At 45.4% G+C, this 14,995-nt stretch overlaps 2 protein-coding genes across 16 annotated transcripts in view; one reads left to right on the forward strand and one right to left on the reverse strand.

Annotated features, from left to right (window-relative positions):
* The window catches only part of TPP2 (tripeptidyl peptidase 2), a 69,159-nt gene extending 62,638 nt beyond the window's left edge, over positions 1-6,521 (forward strand). For 9 of the 14 annotated variants that reach the window (XM_024123156.3, XM_055089308.1, XM_055089304.1 and 6 more), the window contains 3 exons: positions 2,014-2,221; positions 4,383-4,502; positions 6,286-6,521. In XM_024123156.3, the coding sequence (XP_023978924.1) occupies positions 2,014-2,221; positions 4,383-4,502; positions 6,286-6,375 (418 nt within the window). In that variant the 3' untranslated portion in view covers positions 6,376-6,521. Of the gene's footprint in view, positions 1-2,013; positions 2,222-2,251; positions 2,352-4,382; positions 4,503-6,285 lie in introns of those variants that run through there. The other 5 variants (XR_008618938.1, XM_055089307.1, XM_055089309.1 and 2 more) reach the window with 5 other exon arrangements.
* Positions 6,522-9,867: 3,346 nt separating this feature from the next.
* Positions 9,868-14,995, reverse strand: part of METTL21C (methyltransferase 21C, AARS1 lysine) — an 11,465-nt gene continuing 6,337 nt past the window's right edge. The window contains exons 2-4 of one of the 2 annotated variants that reach the window (XM_028497955.2): positions 14,537-14,688; positions 11,625-11,742; positions 9,868-10,534 (exon numbers count right to left, since the gene is read on the reverse strand). In XM_028497955.2, the coding sequence (XP_028353756.1) occupies positions 10,140-10,534; positions 11,625-11,742; positions 14,537-14,688 (665 nt within the window). In that variant the 3' untranslated portion in view covers positions 9,868-10,139. The remainder of the gene's footprint in view (positions 10,535-11,624; positions 11,743-14,536; positions 14,689-14,995) is intronic. The other variant, XM_007107894.3, reaches the window with a different exon arrangement.

Consider the following 14,995-nt stretch of genomic DNA (forward strand, 5'->3'; position numbering starts at 1 on the left):
ATTTCCAGCTGCTTTCACTGAGTCACTCGTGTCAAAAATTGCAAGATGGCCATTTTGTAATCTTAAAAATATTAACTTTTTGTAGGGGATCTAAGTTTTAATTAAACTGCAGTTTACTTAGGCCACTAAAGTATCTAATTGAAGTTGCTTCCTAAAATGTAGCTATCACCACCTTGATCAGTCCCTAACTAACTTTGATTCAGAGATATTTATTGACCAAACACTGTATGTAGCACCACTGAGAGGGATGTAAAAAAAAATGAACAAGACACTCTCTACTCTTAGAAAACATACAGCCTAATACAGAAGATGATAATTGCTAGATGGAATGTGATTAACAGTTATATTAAGTATTCTAAACTGTGAAAGCCCATGGGAAGGAGAGCAGGGAAACCATCATGGAATAATAGGTATTTAATCTGAGCAGGTCAGTTCAAAGTTAGAAGAGGATAGGAAGAGAACATTCCAGATATGTGGAATTTAGGTTATTGGATCAGAGAATGCGGAAATAGAAAGGGGTCTTAAAGGTGATTTAATCCAGGCCTGGCGAGTCCAGCACACCTGTCACCCCAGCTCGCCCTCCAAGCTCTGCATCCTGCAGCCCTCCTCTGGGTGGCCAGGACAGTCCGTCAGGATGCCGTTGGTGAGCGGATATCCAGACCTGCCCTGCCTGCCCAGTTCTGTTCCACGGCCCCCGTTCTCCCTCACGACGTGGGGAATAACGCTTGACTGCTGAGGCTGCTGTAAAGCGTGAGTGAAGTACTGCCGAGACATTTCAGTCGCTGCCTGGCGGCATCTAAGAGGTGGGGTAAGGAGGGACTCAGTAAATGAAAGCCCGTCCATCCTTCTGTTCTTAAGCCCACAGTGACCAAGCACTTCAAGTCCCCAGAAACGCTTCCCAGGAAAGAGAGTGAAAGTTGGCTCTTTTGAACTTTGAAACTCTTTGCTCATAAACTCTTGGGCATCTTTTAGGCATAATTTCATCTGCATTGCAGATGTATTAAGGTGGGTAACTTAGGTTGTAGCAGGTTATTGGCGTTGTGTTGGGGTTTTTTTTCCTCTTCTTCTTCTCATTTTAATTGTCTTTTGTACAAATTGTTGTTGATTTTATAGTCCCAGCGGATTTCATAGGTGGCACGTTTCACTCTGGGTTCTTCAGAATCATGCTTGCCGTTAGACAGTTTGTTCATCACATATCTGAGTGCCTCCTGGTCATCTTCTCAGCACTTTTAATCCTCGTCTTTAGACGTAACTGACAGGAGTTGGACAGGATGCGTCAAATAAGCATTCTAGGGGCCAGTACTGTCCCAGGAGTGTAGGCTGTTACTGTATTTCATTCTGCAGCAATTTACTGAGTGTCTGTTCCGTGCCAGGCGTTGTTCTGGGCATTGGAGCACATCAGAAACAAAGCTGCCTGCCTGGAGCAAGGCAGGTGGCCCTGGCGATTAAGAGCAGGGGTTCCAGGACCAGCTGCAGAGCTCTGAGTCCTGGATCCGCCGCTCCCTACCCGTGGGACCTTGAACAGATCGCCTGATCTCTCTGTGCCTCCATTTCCTCCTTTGCAAAATAGAGGCAACTGATGGTCTCTTCCTCATAGAGTTGTTTTGAGTACAAATGAGTTAATGTGTTAGAATGCTAGAGTAAGCCTTGTATTCCTTTGCTCTGCGTATGCGTGACAGTTCACGACTACACAAGTATGTAACGACTGACCTTAGAAGTTGAAGCACTTAAAAGATACTGTTCTAAGAGTTTCTTAGCTGACAGAATTGACCCAACAGTCAGTCTTTCCCCTCTGTTGCGCGTGGCATATGCTGTTTCAACCGATTCCAGCCATCCTGACTCATTTAATCTGGGTGTGGCTCATGTGTTGCGCAAGGCAGATGGCTCCCCATGGCTACACCACATTCCTGCATTGTAAATCTCAGGCGGAGAAGGCATGAGGTTAATTTCGGGTGAGGCTGTACTTCTAAAGACGCCCTCCTGATCCGTGGAATGTGTTGGTCTGGCCCACAGTGACGTGGACAAGCAGAAGTCGACGCTCGTAGACGCCCTGTGTAGGAAAGGCTGCGCCCTGGCCGACCACCTTCTCCAGGCCCGGGCGCAGGACGGGGCTGCATCAGGCGACCTGGAAGGGAGAGAGGAGGAGGGAGAGAGCGCCCTGGATTCTCTGACAGAAACTTTCTGGGAAGCTACAAAATGGACCGATCTTTTCGACAGTAAGGTACCCTTTCTCCTTCTTGTTTCGCTGCAGTTCTTGGGGGTGTATCCCAGATCCCTTGTGCCCAGCGGGCCCGGCCGGAGAGGACGAGGATAAATGGAACGAGGCTGAGCTGGCCTCCGAAGAAGACGAGGTGCTTATTTAGCGAGGCCCCCCGGGTCTTCCCGGCTTTGAAACCCCTTGACCATCGTTTGGTCTGTCCGCACAGTGGCTGGTGGACCACGCTAGCTTGGGAAACAGTTGGAGAGCGTGTGTGGCGGGCTCTTGGTTAAGCCATTTATGTATCAGCTAAAATTCAGGGCATCTGAAAGCTGTCTTCGTACCTTCCCACACCTGCCCCTGTGCTCATTTGTCAGGGATGGAGATGGGGGTATTCTGGTTAGTTTAGATATTTGTTATTTCTCTCCAAACTCTTTAACTTCTAAATGACTACCATCTTGATTTATACCCGATCAGTTTCTAAAGCCCAGTGTAGAAAAAGTAACATTGATGAACTTTTGGGGGTTTAGATTATAAAAACATGTAAAATGCCTTCTAGCTCTCTACTGTAATTCTTAACAGTAGAGATTATGTAGCTACAGGTATTTGCCAGTCTTCCTTTCTTCTGGACATAAAGGAAGGAAAAAGGAAATGAGATCAGTGGAAGTCTTCCTCCAGCACGAGCTGTTGGGCTTTTTTCGTAGACGGGTGCTTGTTTTCACGATTAACTGGCGATCGGTAGTAAAGCCTTCTGAAGTAGGAGAAAATTCTTCCTACCTGCTGCAGGTTGCTCCACCTCAGTGCAGTAGTGCTTTTCTAGACGGAACTCAGTAATGTTCCAGAAACTGAAGGAAGCAGCACCAGAGGTTAAGAGTTTGGATCTGAAATCAGGCCCCTGGAGCTTGGGTTCTGCCCCTGCCGCCTTGACCTGTGTGACCGCAGGCAGGTGACTGAGTGCTCCCGTGGGACGGTGGTGCTGCGCAGCATGGGCTTTTATGAATGAGTATCACGTACCTGGAAGGACGTCAGCAATACTTGCTGTTACTGCTAACAAAGTTATCGCGTGTCTGCTGTGTGCCAGACACCGCGCTCGCTGCTGGGAAGAAGATGAATAAGAGCCTGGTCCAGCGTCAAGTCGATAGACACTTGATGAGCATCACAGTAAAGCTGTTATAAAGAATTCTGTGCTTGCCGCGGCGCTCTTACGTTAGGGGCGTGCGTTATATCACCCGTCCGTTGACTGTGTCTGTAGCAACAGTTGTTGAGCCCTTTCCTTGTCTCTAGAATACAGGTAAGTGTGACAGGAGTCCTTTCTTTGAGGACATGCTCCACATTGTAAAAGTGGAGACTAAAGATATAAACAAATGGTTACGAGTGTTTTTGACAGATGAAGCCATTAAAGGTAGAAAACTTGTACCAGAGGAAGCAGTTGAAAGTAACAACACGTGTATATAATCTGACACTTCATTTGTTTACTTTTGTCCTCTTTCGCAATTTTGGCAATTTATAGTGACTCTGTAGTTTTGTACTTCTAACTTGCAATTTTGTAATCACTTATGCTAGCTCTGCTCTCTTTTGCATAGAGGTATTTTGGCGTGGATTCCAACAGCTAAGGATTTATCATAATAGCTTTCTTTCCCCAAATAAATTATCGGTTCTGTGGGAGACCCAGCTCTTTTAAAGATCTTAATTGTTGTTTTAAAAAGTTGTTAAAATTTACTTGATGTAATGTGTTCATTTGAAAAGCTACACTTCTGTTAAAGCCTCAATTCTTTCATTATTTTTCTTCTTTATTTTTTTTCTTTGATTTTTATTTATTTTTGGCTGCGTTGGGTCTTTGTTGCTGCGCGCGGGCTTTCTCTAGTTGCGGCGAGTGGGGGCCACTCCTCGTTGCGGCACGCGGGCTTCTCATTGCGGTGGCTTCTCTCGTTGCGGAGCACGGGCTCTAGGCGCGCGGACTAAAGTAGTTGTGGCACGCAGGCTCAGTAGTTGTGGCGCACGGGCTTAGTTGCTCCGCAGCATGTGGGATCTTCCCGGACCAGGGATCGAACCCGTGTCCCCTGCATCGGCAGGTGGATTCTTAACCACTGCGCCACCAGGGAAGTCCAGTTCTTTCATTATTAAAGCAATATGCCTTAAATTGTAAATATTTTGTAGATAAGCTGTACCTTGTTTTACATTGTAGGTTTTGACATTTGCATACAAGCATGCCTTCGTAAATAAAATGTATGGGAGAGGCCTTAAATTTGCAACTAAACTTGTGGAAGAAAAACCAACAAAAGAAAACTGGAAAAATTGTATTCAAGTAAGTGATATTTAAATTGCCACTGTTGGGTGTCTTTTCAGTGTTGTATAGAGTGACAAGATAGTTAGAAAGCCTTACGGTAGTGATAAAACAGTACCAACTTTATCATGACTAATTATTAGTCTAATTAACATAATGTGAACTATAAAATAAATGCATGAAGGGTAGTCAGTAAGTTGTTTAAATTTTTAAAACATTTTTCACTCCTGTCCAGAAAACCTGTATTTTTAGCTTCTAGTGTTTTCAACATAGGCAAAATGCATTGCGTATTTTGTGTGGTTAGAAGACAGGTTTCCTTTATGAAGGAAGCAGATGATTTCTTTTAAATACATGTTGGCTCAGTTCTAAAACGGTTGAACTTCTAGAGTTTATGTTTGATTTTATTCTTCATTTGACACGATAGGCCATTTTTTATTTTACCATGTATTATATGCAGGCAAGTTCTGTGGTTGAGCTCTCTGCACAAATTAAATGTCAAGTGTAAGAACTTACTGAACCCCGCAGAAATTGTTTCAGCCTAGCCTTGTCTTTGTACACGTATAGTTGGTTTATGCTTAAAGGGTACATGGAGGTTGGGGTACGCTGGTCCTGCCAAAGGCGGCCGAGGGTCTGGTCTTCGTACTGAAGGTATTCTTTGGATGTAAAACTCACCTGTAGGTTCCTGGGGCAGTTTCTGGTAATTAGAGTAAACTATAGGTTATCTTTACTCTCAGACCTTTTCTGTCAGTTCCAGTTGTAAGACATTTCAAGTTCACTTCTTCAGATCTTCGAGGAGGTTGAGAGACCTCTTTCTGGAACTTAATGTCTTCTCATCGCGTAGGCTGTGAACTGAGCTCTTACATTTGTGAAGCCCGCGATCCACCCAGATGCTCACATCGGGATGTTTCGTAACCTGTCTCCCCCTCCGCTCTGCTTGCCTGCTGTCTGTTCTCCACCCAGCAGCCGGAAAAGGTGGCTTTAGACCCCTCCTGGTGAAGCTCCGTCACATTTAGAGCAAAATGCAAACTCCTCCCCGTGGCCTGTAAGGCCCGTGTGGTCCGGCCCCTGCCAGCGGCCTCTCCAGCTGCATCTCATATTCACACTCCCGCACCCTCACTCTGCCTCTGCCGTCCCAGCCTCCTCTCTGCTTGGCTGACGCAGCGCACCCTTTCCCTCTCGAGGACCCGGCTCTTCCAGCTGCATGGAGAGCTCTTCCCCAGATTTTCACAGAGTAGGTTTCTTCTTGTCACTCAGATTTCAGCTCAAGTGTCACCTCCTCAGAGATCCCTTTCTTGACCATCTATCTCACTTCCCAGGCTGTATTATAGCAAGTTTTATTTTTACTATATACCTGATACATTTCTTATTATTTACTTATTTATTATCTGTTCATTAGCTTGCTGACTTTCTGTTTGGCTTTCCTGAGTAGAACTTATGTTTCCTGAAAGTGGGAAGTGAGTTTGTTCAGTGCTTTTTCCTAATGCCTAGAACAGTGTTTGACTACCGTAGGCACTCAGAAAGAATGAGGGAAAGGAAAGTAGGGTGGTCGGAAGGGAAGGAGCAAGTCACGTCAGGTCGGTAGGAAGAGGGGAGGACAGAAGGGAGGGAAAGCAGGAGGGTAGGCAGGGATGGCGATAGTCACAGGATAGGCTGGTTGGTAGGAAGGAAGGTTGGTGGGTGAGTTGATGGAAGGAAAGTTCTACCTGCTACTTCTTTATTATTACTAAATATTTAATACAGAATTTACCCTAAGTGCTGAGCTTGAAACATCTGTTCTTTAATCATTGTGTGTGTTTTATTATAGCTGATGAAGCTGCTTGGATGGACCCATTGTGCATCTTTTACTGAAAACTGGCTCCCCATCATGTATCCTCCTGATTACTGTGTATTCTAAAATAGGAACCAAGACTTTAAATTTTAAAAAAGAAAGTTTTATAGTGAATGGATATAAAAAACAGATTTGTGGCATTTTTAGTCTAATGCATGTTTTCATCTGCTATCAAATACTGATTATTAAAATGACGTGTATTTATCAGAGAATTTGCTGGCGTGTGGCTTAATACATGTAAATCTAGACCTCTGACATCATGGTGTTTTCTTAATGCCTCACATTGCTGGCGGCGGGCTGTGCCCTGGCTGCCGGCACCAAGGACTTTCAGTTGGGTTGCAGCTGTTACATGCATGAGAGGTTTTGAACAGTAACTTTTAACTGCAAACCTATAAAATTCTATTTTTTATTTTATAAATGAACAGGGTTTTAACATGCGCGACTTTAATTTGTTTCAATTGTATGAAGGCCTTAAAAAAGCTACATTAAGCGTAGCTAAAAATTATTTATTAGACTAAAAAGTAACAGAACTTCATTGCCAGATTTTTTTTTTTTTTTTTTGGCAAACGTTTACATTCAGTTAAGGGGAAGAAATAAAACCGGCACAAATAAATGCGTGGCAAACGCTGGAGCATAACTGCTTCAATCAGTCTTCATCTTGGAGTTATTTCAGGCCAATCATTTTTAACATCTTCTTGATGTGCAGTGCATCAGAATGAGCTAATGATACATGTATAAGTGCCAGACAGCTTAAATCTGTATCAGGTATTGTAAAGATACATATATGGTATGTTTATTAAAGTTGAAATAATGTAAACACGTGAATAAATGTGCAAACCCAAGATCGCAGTACACCATGTGCACTCTCATACCTTAATTTTTTTATAAATAATAAAAGTGACTATTGAAGCTTCTTAAAGTTGGTCTTAATTTTTCATAGATAAAATTTGGGGTTAGAACAGAAATGAATAATATATTAAATCCATAGACAAAAAATTCAACATGAAATAATTTATTTTATAATGTTTCGTATAGGCTTGCAATTATTTGAATATATTTCCGAATCTTATTATGTGATTAACTTGTGTAGGTTTAATTTTTCATTTTTATCTCTGGCTACTATACTTCTTTCATCCTTCCTCCGTAAAATAAACACACGTAGACAATATTAAAAGGCCTCTACTGTCTTATAGCAAATGTGTTTATGTGTGTACGGTGTTTAAATCTTCCCTTAGAATTTACTACCGTAAAAGGCCTACCAGAGATCTGGTCTTAGTCGTTCGTGACTGTGTTTTGAGTAATTGACTCCTTTATCTGATGAAGACGTCAGACCCTTTATGAAAAAGTGCAAATATGCGTGCAGACATTTTGCACAGTTTCTGAGCCATCTAGAGTCTAAAGTCCACCCATGAACAACCGCATGCATGTTCTCTGACAAACACGTACTTTCACCTACACATATACAGGTTCAATCCAGTCAGGAAATTGAGATACTCAGAAGGGGTAGGGTGACTCCCCAGGGTCGTGCTGCTGGCTGAATGTTAATTAGAGAACGCGTTTTACCACCGGGTCTGGCATCTCTGTAAGTACTACCTGCAGCACAGAGCCTCAGGGTCAGCCAGGGGTGAGCACTTGGGTCCTTCCCAGGGTCCATCCTTGAGGATGCATTCAGCCCCGCGATGTGCGTGGCTGGTACCCAGGGATATGACAGCTTTCTGAGCCCCTCTGGACATTGCCCAGCCTTTCCCTTTAGGCTTTTTAACTAGTCCCAACGGTTAGCCATCATCTAAGGCAGCCACAAAATTGTACAGTTGCCCGTAATCCTCTAGACAAACACCTGGGAAAAGGCTTGTCGGCCTGCGAGAGATCTGAGTCCAGTCAAAGATGGCCTTGCACATGGTGTTTTCTGGGCAACAGTCTCCAGGGATTGCCAGGCTGCTGGTTTTCAAGGCTACCGTGGAGCAGGAGATGGGATGGGGACAGGGCCATTGAAAACATCACAGAGCACACTGCTCTCTTAACTGAGGTTCAGCCGTTTTGAGTGAACATGCTTCAGATTGCTACATGCCTTTGGTTAAGTATTGCTACATGCTTCTGAGAATTTTTGTCAGTTTTCTCATGACTTTAAAACGGAGGAGAGAATTTTCGGAGGTGCATTTTCACTGACAAAAACTTCTACCAGTTTCACTGAAATCACACCTTTTTTTAGAACATGCCTTTAGTATCCAATTTTAGTGTAATTTTAGGGTTAGAAACTTCCTAGTAATAGATTGATTTTGAAGTACTACCTTCTGAGTTATGTCAAGATACAGTAAATTCTGGTATCCTGCAAATATGACTTATTTTTACATGAAAATCACCATTGTTGCCGAGTTCCCTAATTTCTCACTTTATTCTTCAGGTTTTGGTCTTTTCGCTATATTTTTTAATGTCGAAGGAGAAGTTAAGTGCATGGTGGCTTTTGGACGTACTCTCACAGTCCTGACCGGTAGTGAGAAGCCGTCGAGTGAGGTACGTGTCTGCACGGGGAGGTGGTGAATGACAGCGCTTTTTAATAGGACGTGCAGTACATCGTGAAAGTTCACAGGCAAATTTTTTTTTTTTTTTTTAATCTATGAGCCACATCCGGCTCTCTGTGGTAACAAGGACTTTTCTCTCCGTAATTACTACTTCTCTCTTTCAGTGGGGTCCAGGTGTAAGTCTTTCTCAGGTAATGAAATTTTGGAATGAAGATTATTAAGTTTTCTGTGGAAATTAGAGATACAGCCACAGACTGGCAAAGTCTGCTTTGAACTGTGATTCCTAGAAAGGTTGGTCCATCAGTGGTACCCGTGGTGAGTGATTCTGGGGTCTGGGGTGGTGACGCCAAGCTGCCTTGTCAGCCCTGCTTTCAGGCTAGATTATTCTGTGCCTCCACGCCCACACATATGTTCCAGGAGAAGCCATCCCTGGCAAAACTATGACGTTTCTGTGTGATTGATACAGGAGATAAAATACAGGTTCTTTCTTTATTTATTTTTATATTATAAAGTGGATTCTTCTTTTTCTTTAACTTTTTATTATATACTGGAGTAGAGTTGATTACCAGCGTTGTGATAGTTTCAGGTGGACAGGAAAGTGATTCAGTTATACATGTATCTATTCTTTTTCAAATTCTTTTAAAAGTCGGGACAGTTTTCCTACTTCAGGTAATGGTGACCAATGTCTACACCACACCACTGAAAACAACGGAAAGAGCTGGATACAAATAAATAACTTCTGAAAGAAGCACCAGGGATGGTGCAGAGTGTGTGCTCAGCACTAGTTCTGGGCCCCTGAGATGACATCCATTTTCTCCTTCCAGCACTGTTTCCGTATTTTTCAGTTTTGATCAGTGTAAAGCCTAGAACTGTTTTGCATTACTCTTTACCCTCTCCCTTTGCTACAGTTAAAATCTGTACAAAGTAGACTCTTCAGGTTAAGATACACGGACCCTGTCAAGCTCATTTTCAAAAAGCAAATGACAAAAGTAAATTGACAGGTTTAAAACCATGCTTTCCAGCAGAAATAACGAGGGGAAATCCACTTGTTTGTTAATTTATTTGTGTAAAATTTATTGAACACTTAATTGAGACTCTCGGAAGCCAGCAAAGCTACTTTCATGTTTTCATGTTATTTGTGTATATTTAGATGAAGCAGATGATCCTAAACTGGTTGCTTGGGAGAGTTGCCGTAATACTATGTTTATTCTAGTTACACAAGTTGTTTCCGTGCACTACCTTTGCAATCTTATAAAATTTCTAACACTGTTCAAAAGACACACTAATGTTTCGAAAGGCATCTTGTTTAATTTAGTCCCATTTTAGCACTCCTTTAAAAAGTTTGATTGATGACTCTTGAAATTCAGCCAAGAGTGTTGTGTCAAAAACCTGCTTGAATTTATCCAAAAATTCATAATCGCTGCTGAATCTGAACTTGTTTGCCCAAAGCAGCACCGTTCCCGGCTGGCAGAGGTACGCCATGGTGGAGAGCAGCTTGTCCAGGAAGTAATGGTGGTAGACCACGTCAGAAGCCAGCAAGTAGTCATAGTAACACGTGGACTTGGGGAAGTTCTGTTCCAGGCCCTCTCCCCATACCAGCTCTTTCACTTCGGGCAGATGTGCTGTATGGTTTAGTGTGTTCCTTAAAAGATTGTATTGAAGGTTCCCTAGGACGTCAGGCAAATCCGTTGCTGTGACTTGAGCTCCTAAGAGAGAAAGAGGAAACTTGTACGAATTACCTGGAACATTCGGGCAGCCACAGGGTACACATACTCTCAGGGAGAAATGGAACTGGGCTTCTCACCTTGGCCCTGTGGACATATGGGCTGGATAATTCTCCTGGGGGACCCTGCCCTGTGCCCTGTAAGACGTTTAGCAGGGTCCCTGGTCTCCATCCCCAAGATGCAAGTAGCACCTCCCCACCCAAACCCCAAGTCGTGCTGGTCAAAAATGTCCCCCGACACTGCCAGATGTCCTTCATGGGGCAAAAATCACCTTCGGTGAAGAACCATTCAAAGAGAATAACGTTCCCGTCTTTTAAGAAACTAAGTTAAACGGCGGTGCAGTTTTGAGAGATTTCGGAATAATTAACTAAACATACCAAGATTCTTAGCGTTTGATGACTGTCATCATTTATACTGCTTTTCCTCCCCAAACTGTCTTTATCTGAAGATTTTGGTTTTCTCTTAATGCGAGGTGTCAGCACCTAGTTTTCTTTCCTAAGGGATGATCTATTTTGAATGACTCTCCCCCCTACTAAATGCATTAAATTAATTTTTAGGTATTTTAATATGCTAGTGATAAAGGTTCACAAAATCATAATTCCAGATTGGTTTTGAGAGAAGAAGATCTGTTACAGTGTAGGCTGAAGTAGGCCAGACATACCCGCCTCTTGCCCAGCTCCCAGGACTCACAACTGGCACTTTGGGTAGAAATCTGTCTTCGCCTTGGATTCACTCACTTATTTTTTGTTTTTTTCCAAAACATTAGGTGATAATAGTTGCACTGAAAAGCAGGAGACAGCATAACAGAGCTGTTTACAACAGGAATTCAAGAGTCACACCTTCAGAATTTCAACTTTCTCACGTGGTAATAATCAATGGATTGGACGAGTTAGCCTCTAAGGCACAGTTATCTTATCTCTGGGGATAACAGCAGTCATTCTAGCCTGGACATCTGGGTAGATTCAGTGAGTGCGATCACGGCCAAGCACCTAAACCACAGCCCGTCACACAGTAGTAGGTGGTTATTATCACTGTTGTCACCATAACCAAGGCCGAGAATAGACAGACAAACCTAGAATACTGGCCACGATGGAAACGAGGCCTGGTCCAGCACCGATTTCCAGCATCTTAGCTCCTTGGAGACTGAGTTCCTCTGCATGTTCCTCCAAATACTGGCACAAAGCCGTGGCCTGAAAAACATTCACAGTTGTCACCTGGATACTGGAAACCGGGGACCCTGTTCCCCACCGCAAGTTAAATACTCAAAGACATGTTAACAGTTTCAGCTTACTGGGGGCTCACAAGAATCAAAAATATACGTGCAACGGTGTGTTTTGACCTCTGGAATATGAAGGCTGTAACGTGCATCAGAGGAACTAGAGACACAGACTTGTGAAAGCGCCTGTACCAGAAGACCCTGGACCAGCCTCCAGGAGCAGGAAGGTCAGCTCAGCTCTTCCAGAACCAGGAGACGAGGGGCCGCAGGGCAGCAGGCCCTCGTCTGCCTGAGTCGTGTCAGGCCTCCACCTGCTGTAAGCCTTGTGCTGTAAGCGGCTCCATCCCCTCCCTCCTGACTCCACCAGCGTTCAGCTTGCTCTGGACTTTGCCTGCTGCACTGAACGACTGCGTAGGAATTTTTCTTTTAAAGCAGTTCATCTAAGAAACACTCGACTGGCCGGGCAGTGCTTCCCAAACTCCAGCGCACGTGCGGGTCACCTGGGGCCTGGTGAAACGCCCGGCCGCGTGGAGTAGGGCTGATGGGGCTCAAGGCTGCGTTTCTAACAAGCCACCAGGTGATGCCAGTGCAGCCCGTCCACGGACCGCACTTCGGGGGGCAGCAGCAAGGAGGTTACATCCTTTACACACAGTAAACAGAAAAAGAATAAATTTAGATCGATTTCTGTACAGAAAATCAAGGTCCCTTCCCGTGTGAGCCAGTGGGCGTCGGCTGGTGATGTCGCGGACTAGAGAGACTGGGGAGAGTTACGTAGGCGTGTAGGCGTGAGGGCGTTACCGGAGTTGGGAATGCGAACCCTGCGCTGAAAAGGCGACGTGAACGCTCTCGTTTGCACACTCCTTTGGCCCTTGTCTTCCTGCAGAAGCTCTGGGCTCGCTACGACTCGCTTTCTGTCTGGGGCCCAGGCTGGAGTAGGGGGCGGCCTGGATCGTTTGCGACATGCCGTGCTCACGATGGCCTGCGCCAGGCTTGGTGGCAGCTCCAAGCCCGTGGGCCCCTCCCTTTCCTCGTCAGCAGCTCCTCTCAGGGGACCCGGGGGCCAGGGACGGGGGTGGGGGGAGGACGGAAGCCAATTCCCAATGGCACGGTAGGGAGGTAAGGGGCGTCAAGGGGCCCTGGGCGCTGGAGGATGAGTGGGAAGGGGGCGGGCGGCGTGGCACTGGCATCCAGCCCGTGGCAAGGAGCTCTGGAGGTGGGGGCGGCAGTTTTGAGGAAAGGCCTTCTTTGGTTCTTGAGGAGAAAGGAGCATTATTCACTGTGTGGGGTTTCAGTATTTGGAAGAGTGTCACCCAGAGCCACCAAGACGTCTGCTCTGAGGACTTCCTGAAGGGGTGGCTGTAGGCGTCCTTGCTGAAGGGCCCTGCCCTGTGACGGGCTGGCCCGGTGGGTGCCATCTGGGGACGGATCTTCCCTGGGGAACAGCTACATCTTTCAGCAAACACTCCCCCGCTTCTTTAGTCCATTAGCAAACTCGGAAAAGCCATCTCTGACAGCTGCTCTTGAAGTCACACGAGGAAGGGGTGCTTCCCCACACGATACGGGTCCTTCTGCAGCCTTCAGGAAACTGAGGTCCCGAGAAGGGCCAGGGTTTGGTGCATGAAAGGCTGAGGCCTTATTAAGAATAAAACAGTCCAGTGGACAAATCATCTTTCTCCACTCCTGATTTCTGATCACCCAGCTCTGGGTATCTGTGTGCCAAATACAGTAGGAAGCTGTGGAGTCGCTTGGTGGTTTGAAACTTGTTAAGCCAAAGAAAAACATTTAGCTGAAGGAAATCATACTTACATTAAGCATAAGGGGTAAAAATTGAGCTTCCTTGGCTGGGGTCAGTGAGGGGGGAGCTCTAAGAGCCTGGAGCCCTTGGCTGTCCCTCCCCTGCTCCCCCACTTCATCTCCCCCATCACTGGCACCCCGACTGCAGAGGGCGCTCCGAGGAACCTCTGATCACAGCCACGCAGCGGGCCAGCGGGTCTGCGTCACCCGGGAGTGGGTCAGAAATGCAGCCCCAGGCCACCTCCCCCAGCCCGACCTCCTGCATCAGAGTCTGCATTTAACAAGAACCCAGAAGGATTCCCATCTAAGCTAACAGTGGAGCAGTTCTGATCTGGAGCCCCTCCAAGCACAGGCTGAGAACCTCTGCAGTGGAAAGAACGAAGGCGCTGGCCTCTGAGGTCCATCGTCCCAGCCTGGTTCTGCACCGCGCCCCGCCAGGGGAAACAGCGCACTCAGCCAGAACATAGCAGGTTTTCTGGCTCTGAATTCAGTGTTTTCCCCCATTTCAGCTCCATGCTCTGGGGACTGTTGCAGGGAGGGCATGAGATGAAGCACCACTTCCTAAGCGTTTCCACTGGACTAGCCACATTGTAAAAGGTGAGTGAATACCCGAAGGCCTGTGGGAGAGGCCCAAAGGTGACCGCTACAAAATCTAAACTCTAAAGACTTTTCTTCTGATTTTTTAACAATTCATATGAATTTTTCATCCTACTTCCCAATATACTCAAGTTTATGTTAATGTGAAAAAATAATGTTTCAAGAAACATAGCATAGAGGAAAATCGTTGTTTTTAGGGAAGATGCCGTGTTTTCTGCAGCATCTAGGTACACCAGCAACACCCCTGGGGGCGCATCCATGGACCCTCAGTTTGAGAAGCACAGAACGTTAGAGCACGTGGCAAGTCGTCCAAGGCACCGCAGTTGTACAAAATATCTGTTCTCATCCCCGACGCCCCAATGTGACAGCTCCCTCACCCCTGGCCACACCACCGCTCCGTAACTCTCGATCGATTCTTGAATGACAATCTTCTTGCCTGCAAACTGATAGTACTCCTGGGTGTAGCTGGCGTAATTCATAGGCACAAATTTCTGGAGGCTTTGAAGCGATGGTTCTATCTTGTTAGAATCTGTGGGACAGACAATTAAATCGGTTTCATTATTTGTTGATCCAGGGCAAATCTACACTCGGTACAGTTAGTCAGATGGAAGAGACTGAGCAGTCTTCCAGAAACGGGGGAATGCTATCAGTGACAGTGGCTGCAAACTAGCACAAACTGAATGATATGGGGTGACAGGGACATAGCATTTCTAGGGGACTTTTTTTTTTTTTTAACATCTTTATTGGAGTATAATTGCTTTACAATGGTGTGTTAGTTTCTGCTTTGTAACAAAGTGAATCAGTTATACATATACATATGTCCCCATATCTCTTCC

The sequence above is a fragment of the Physeter macrocephalus genome, chromosome 13 (genome assembly GCF_002837175.3).
Source record: "Physeter macrocephalus isolate SW-GA chromosome 13, ASM283717v5, whole genome shotgun sequence".
NCBI lineage: Eukaryota > Metazoa > Chordata > Mammalia > Artiodactyla > Physeteridae > Physeter > Physeter macrocephalus.